Source organism: Branchiostoma lanceolatum, chromosome 11 (genome assembly GCF_035083965.1).
Source record: "Branchiostoma lanceolatum isolate klBraLanc5 chromosome 11, klBraLanc5.hap2, whole genome shotgun sequence".
NCBI classification, from domain to species: Eukaryota; Metazoa; Chordata; class Leptocardii; order Amphioxiformes; family Branchiostomatidae; genus Branchiostoma; species Branchiostoma lanceolatum.
Window position 1 is genome coordinate 12,675,318 of NC_089732.1, and position 6,992 is coordinate 12,682,309.

Sequence of the window (6,992 nt, forward strand, 5' to 3'; positions counted from 1 at the left end):
CTTAACCTAAACCAAAAACATGTTAATACGCAACTTATGCGGGCTTGTATATACGCACAAGTGTGACAGGGGCTTTACACCCTATTTCTACCAAAGATTTGATTGACAGGTCGCTCAACGAATTCGATAGATAATGAACGAATAGTTTTAAGTTTTGTGTGTTTTATTGTCTTCTAAATTATACTTTTGCAACGTTCTCCATATTCAAATCATAAAGTCAAGAATCTCTCAAATCCAATTTTGGTCGCTGTACTGTCAACAGCGATCGCTGTCAAGTAGATAGCTTCCCTATGAAGCTACTCACTGTTGTTGTTGAATGTTTCGTTGGAAAATGCATTTAGTTCCTTACTTGATTTATTTACATGCACATGCGGTCGAATGATAAGCTATATAAGATATAGACATGAATAGAATTAAAAACATAATGCACACTTTTGTTAAACTCCTATGAATGTATCTGTACGAATTGGAAGCAAGAAAGGGCAACAAAAAGTCCATAACAACAGTTTTTAATTAAAAGTTTCCAACTGTTATATTCGTTTTCGTGGACCCTTACCCACCTTACAAACTTTGCCACCAAAGAAATCAGGATTATTTGGCGCATTTACATTAAATTGTATGGTCGCAGAACACAGTATTTATTCGCGACCCTCGAGATAAAGTAGTGCGTCACAGTATTTGAAAAAGGCGTAGAGATTCTTCTGTGCACGACAGCGAGACCAAAACTGTGTTGAATGGTAGAGGAATACGCCATTTTCACATATTTTGTAGGTTTTTCCCTGAAGTTATACATATTCAATTTTTGTATCTTCCTTAAGCCGGCGTCACAATTCATCCGAGTGTCGGCCGAATTTGTAGATCGCCCGAAGCTCGCCGAATATCAAAATCGCCCCAGTGTCGACCGTATTTTCCAATGAAAATCTTGGGTGACGTCCGTCGAACACTAAAAACTAAAAATCCCCCATAAGACGGTACCATCTCTTGTACATGGACAAAGTCAGAATCGACTAACCTGGTAAAAGGCCAATATTTGGATCAACTTTGATTTCTGAAAATCGTCCGAAGCCCGCGTAATCGGCAGGACGTCGGCCGTACTTCGGCCGAAAATGCACATTTGAAGCTTGCCAACACGTCGGCCGAGCTGAATTTCTTATTTGTGACCGGGGCTTTAGAACTGCACCCTACTATAGATTTTGGAGTGTCAAACCTTCTCACTTTTGGGCCATTTAAGAATGTAAAACGTTATAGACGAAATACGGTGTTTTGCCAACTTAACAAAAGAAAAGTGCACTAAATTCGTACTCACCGTTTTCCGATCCTAAATCTGCACTGCAGCTAAGAGATATTGCAGCAGCTCTACTTGCTTATGTTGTCGGGCCTCTCCTGTTTAATGCTGCTGCGTAAAAAGTGCAGTGCGCAGACTATCTGCCTTAGTAAATATACAGCGCCCTGGCTGACACGGAGATAAAGATGTTTGTCATATCGATCCAACTAGGGTCGCGTCGCGAAGCGTAGTGTAATTTTAGGGTGGTTGGCCCAGAAACCAGAGGTCTTGGGTTCGAATTGCTTGATGATGCCCCAACGTTGTGCCCTTAATCATTATAAGCCTGGCACACGAATTTCCTCACATCACTAGTAAAATGAATACTTAGATTCGGTTAGGGACGTCCCTCGGATATGGGTAGGACGTTAATTGGAGAAGAGCCACACCTTGAGCACGTAAACGTACCCACTACACTTGTAAGTGGATCAAATAAATCTGTCCGCAGCTTGTACTATTCAGTACAATCATGGTGTGTTAATCCATGAGGCAGTTTATAGTGGATGCAATGCAAACTAACAAATGCCACAATGTATTTGGGGAGGAACAGTAAAGCTTTTATGCTTCTCTTACCTTTACAAAAAGCTTGTCAGCGACACGTACTTTTGATAATGCATTTGTTTATCACAACGTTAGGACATTCCTCTTGTAATTCTCATCATGCATCACACCCTATGCGTCTTCATTTATTTGTTTATCTCTGAATAATTCGTAACAATTTTGTTGATTTTGTATTCATAAAGATGTGATCTATTAGAAAATAACATTCTCCTCTGGTCTTGTCTCTCCCTTTAAGTAATCATGTAAAAGTCTATAAACAATATGAAGATTACGAAAAAAAGGCACTAGTCATGGAACTGATCAATGTTCCCAATGAAGACCCTCTCGGAATGTAAACATATTTAGAGAGAGGGGGTGATCCCAATTATGTGGTTGCTGAAGATAAAAAACAATTTTTTTCTTCAAATCACCCTCCTAAAAGCAGGACCCCTATCGCTCGATTCATTGGCTCGCTCGCGTAGGGGCCTTGCTCTTTAGCCCCGGTAGACACGGTTCTGGCGCCGTCGCCACCAAAACTTTCTTCAGTTATTCTCCTTAGAAGATTTTGACAAATACGCCATTGCAGTTCCAGTGTCACATACCAGGGGGCCCAAAATAGAGCTTGACCTTTCTTCTCCTAACACCTACCCACATACCAAATACCATTACAATCCATCTAGACGTTCTTCAGTTATGCTGACTTTAAGCATCCAGACGCACACACCTACACACACGCAAACACACTCAAAACAATATCACCATGAAAAAGTATTTCACGGAGATTGTGTCCTACGGGCTCTTGTTAGATTCTTTATTCACAGCAAATCACTACAAAATGCTATTTTTAAGCAGAGCCGACTGGCAGCTTGTCTGGTCCACAGGTGTCAAGGTCCTCTCGGACGTCTAGCAGCGCTTGGAAGTTGTCCAGCCCACGATATCACCAATTTTGACATCCTAAAAAAAGGAATAATGATCTTTATTAAGCCATATGTTAGTTAAAAATTCAAAATTGTGAAGTCTAAAACCCCAAGTTAACCCACAGAAAACGTCATTTATCGATAATCTCCAAGCACATCTAACGGTTGCAAAGACGTATCCAACTAGCAAAAGGAATTTTTATTGCAACCCGAGATCTGCGAGAACTCGGCTTCAACAAAGGCTATTAACATCCAACTGTTACCTAATAAAAACTCCTTTTGCCAGTTGGATACGGTCTTTGCAACCGTTAGATCTGCTTGGAGATTAATTTATCTATACTCTATGGATTACTCACTGTGTGGATGGTGTCGTCATCAAGAAAATGGCGGCTGACGTGCACGGCAGTTCCCGACCCGTCATGATCAGGGTACACGGACACCAGGTTGTCTCCTTCCATGGTGTAAGTCACCTGAGAAATAGGATAACAAAGGTGAGAAGAAATCGAAGATCTTATACCTCAGTGACATATTTAGAGTTAATTTCTTGATACCGTAGCCCTACCCATCACAGAGGTTAGCGGTTCTCCCCTTAATTCTTCCCTTAATCAATCTCATAAGGGGTCATTCGTTGTTATTCTATGGGGGTCAGCTGACCAGATCACGGTGAATGGACCATACTACTCTGCTTTCAGGAAGGGGGTATTGGCCTGTAATGCAACACACAATGCCTGAAATACTGCTGGGGGGCCCAAATTGACATGATTTTTGGGAGAGGGGGCGTGGGGTTGGGCTCAAGAAGTATCGCATACCAAAATCATACAAATCCATCAAAAGAATCTAGTCGTTATAGGTGTGAACACGTATAGACAACCAAAAACAATACCTCCTTCAAAAAAGGTAATCCTGCTCAAAGCAAAGACCACCTGGCTCAAAATAAAATCCTGTACACACTTGTCTTTCCACCCATGAACCTTGAATTAACGAAGTGCTGAATGTCACCTGGGAGGACCGTATGACAAACACCACACTCTACGGCGATCTTCCCAGACTCTCCCAGAAGATTAAAGGCACCGAAGGATGGCACTGGCTGGACACTGCGTCCGGCATACTGAGCTGACAGCCAGCCGGCTTATCCTCTGGGAGCCAACGGAGGGAAGGAGGAAAAGGGGCAGGAGACGCACATTGACAATCTAAAAAGGGATGCTGGGCTCAGTGACATTTCAACAACAGAGCTGAGATCGCTAATGGAAGACCGGACTGAGTGGTGCAGAAGGGCTCAATGTCTCCCGAGATGACATCACAGATGTCCTCGTTCAAGGTTCATCCATGACACGATACAGAAACCAACTATATCGACTTAGAATCTGTTCCTCACCTTTCTCTTCCTGCCAACAGATGGGTCATCTTCCTCACCCTCCACTCCCAAGGTGAAAGTGGACTCATGCACTTTCCCCATGAACTCCACCTTAGATGTGTACTTGTCCCCTGACAGAGAAGCATTGACGGGGAACGTCGACTCCTGTATCTTTTGAAAGATCTCGGCTGAAACTCCTACAAGGATATAACATATAAGCACATGTCTCAAATGTGTTGTGAAACAATCGTAGGATCAGTATCTTTTATTCCGTTGGATTAGATTTGTTTAAAATAAAGACCATTACACACATTATGATTTGATATACGTGTTGTTACCTTCAACAACTTTTGGGTTGAATTTGATTTATGTTCGTTTATCACTTGTTTTCTTTAAATCTAAATTGATTTGAATCAATGTACCCGGTGTGTCCCTTTTGTGTTGCCACTGTATCATGTTCATATTATTTTGTGTTACTCATTACTGCTATTATTATGATTTATTTCTGATTGTTATTATTTTTTACTGTACCTCTACCAATACTCCTATGTCAAGTCCTATAAGTCCGTATGGGCTGGGCGACTTTATTGAATTGCAGGACACAAAAATAAAATATTCATTCATTCACACATGTGCTCCTTTCCTTGTTGCATCTGGTACTTTTAGTTGTCCTGGACGTTGTTTTATTTGTAGTTGCCGCCCGCTGTTTGGTGATATTGCAGTATTTCGAGACAATGTCACAATGACCAAGTAGTGGTAGAGTCCGATGATAATTCTGTATATCATACTTGCGATGAGACATGACACGATGCCCCCTCAGCAGCCCTATTCTCTGAGAAATCTTGGAATCGACCATATCAATAGCTTGATAAATAAGCTATTTGACCCTTCCCGACCTCTATTGTCAAGTCGGCAAGGTCTGAACCGTGCTTATGCATAAGAATTAACAAGATCAAAAAGATACCTAAGTGGAAAAAATGCACTAATAGTGGCATGCAGGCCACACTTGTTTACTATTTTTCCGCGACCTTGTTATGCCTAACGTTACAACAAGTGGCGTATTGTGCACTACTATGTTCCCATTGTATTACTGCAGCAAACTTAAATTCACACGGCGAAAATGGACCTTCGTCTCCTGTCGTGAAATCAATCCCGGGAACATAAATGGATGTAGTACTAGTATACAGATTACCGCTAATCTATATGGGAATATATAGTTATTTACTCTCACCGACGGAGGTCGAAAACTCCAGGGGGGGGGGCAAAATCGCCAGCGACATCACGGGGTGTGAGGGTCGTAATCACGGTGACTGAGTCTAGGCTGTAACTAGTGTAAGTATGCTACACGGTGAGAGACAAGGCTACTCCCGTCAGCCTTGGAGCCGACTACGTGCGCCTTTTCCAACAAAAACATGAGGACACAACTTGTGTCTCAGAGCTAATCTCCAAGCAGATCTCCACGGTGCGCCGAAAATCGTATATGCTAGCCAGAGAAGGTCCAGTCAGCCTGAGAAGCTCCAGGCTACGGGGCTGACTGGAGCTTCTCTGGTGGACTGGACCTTCTCTGGCTGACTGGAGCTTCTCTGGCTAGCATATACGATTTTCGGCGCACCGTGAGATCTGCTTGGAGATTATTTCAGAGCAACGAACGTGCACATGGCTTGGTTCAGTATACAATTAAACAAATCAACAGCGATTTCAACAGGAAGAGTATGAGTTTTAGCACTAAGTCAGTTGATCTGTACTGTAGGGTGTACATGTCTTTTCAATTTGTAGTTTTGTCCACGAAGTGACCTTTAGCTCTCGTGACCTGAAATCAACCTCATATTTAAAAGTTTACACATACCAAGTTTCTCCATGATCTGCTTGTAGTTGTCGGAGTTTTTGTCGTGCTTCCAAGTTCCGCAAGATTTCTCCACAGGAAAAGGCATCTTGTGTTTTTTGGCTTCTCAGGTGAGAGGGAACGATAAGAAGGTCTGGTCTAGTGGAGGCGCGCCCAGGTGTGTGAAAACGCTGGCGTTGCACTACGTATTGATCGGGAATTGCCCCAAATAAGGGCCAAGACGCCAAATATGGACATGCGCAAGGGGACCAAATATAGACACACACACACATATACGACCGCTTGGTCAAAATGACTCATTGAAGAACAAATATCAATGAACAATGGTCTGAGTGAGCTACAAGGCGTCTTTCCAGCCTTATTTGCACCAAGTCAATTTGGCGAGCGAGGAATGATAATTATTAACTTCTCAGTCTATATGCATGGTACAGTTCTTGGTCAGTTTATTAGTGGCTTGCAATTGCTATGTACGCAGGCATATTGTCTTCGTTCAGTTTCTAGGGCCAACGTACAGACCTATCTATAGCTAGGGACAGAAAATTATAATAGACAGCCTTTCTCATAGGGAGAGTTTTTATTTTTTATCTTTAAATTTGTCGTAGAAGGGAATTCTCAAGGTAAAGGCATTATTACGTGTTTTTCTCTTTGTTACAGTCCAAAACATGCATGTTTGAATAGTCATTTTTCCACAGGGTCATTAATGGGAGGGAACTATCATGTACTTGGTCGCAAATGTTGCCTTATATATCTTGCTAGTTTTCTTGTAATTTTCCACCCCTATTTTCTTAATTCTCCGTTGGTCATTCCGTGCACAAAACTCGGGAGCAAAGTTTAATGTCGCTGCACTGTAAAGTTCTGTCGCTTGAGGTCGCTATTGCATTGCCTTTATTGTGTCGTTCAACGCGATCAATTACTACTGCAGTTTTTAAGCTCAAAGTAGTTAACAGAGCATCAAAAGTATAAAATCATTTATCACTGGTTTCTAGGAAGAATATAGAAATGCATACATATGCCTAG

General features: G+C 42.0%; 1 protein-coding gene across 1 annotated transcript; it reads right to left on the reverse strand.

Annotated features, from left to right (window-relative positions):
- Nucleotides 1-2,658: 2,658 nt before the first annotated feature.
- On the reverse strand, nt 2,659-6,167 carry LOC136445155 (fatty acid-binding protein Fh15-like). Its single transcript, XM_066443024.1, has 4 exons — nt 5,979-6,167; nt 4,154-4,329; nt 3,135-3,248; nt 2,659-2,815 (listed from the first exon to the last, which is right to left on the reverse strand). Exons 1-4 carry the CDS (start codon nt 6,061-6,063, stop codon nt 2,765-2,767), a joined length of 426 nt encoding a protein of 141 aa, XP_066299121.1. The 5' UTR covers nt 6,064-6,167; the 3' UTR covers nt 2,659-2,764.
- Between the last annotated feature and the right edge of the window lie 825 nt (nt 6,168-6,992).

Coding starts and splice junctions, on each gene's coding strand:
- LOC136445155 (XM_066443024.1), bottom strand. CDS start 6,063: ATGCCTTTTCCTGTGGAGAAATCTTGCGGAACTTGGAAGCACGACAAA. Junction 4,330..5,978: donor GCAGATCATGGAGAAACTTG/GTATGTGTAAAC, acceptor ATATCCTTGTAG/GAGTTTCAGCCGAGATCTTT. Junction 3,249..4,153: donor CTGTTGGCAGGAAGAGAAAG/GTGAGGAACAGA, acceptor CCTATTTCTCAG/GTGACTTACACCATGGAAGG.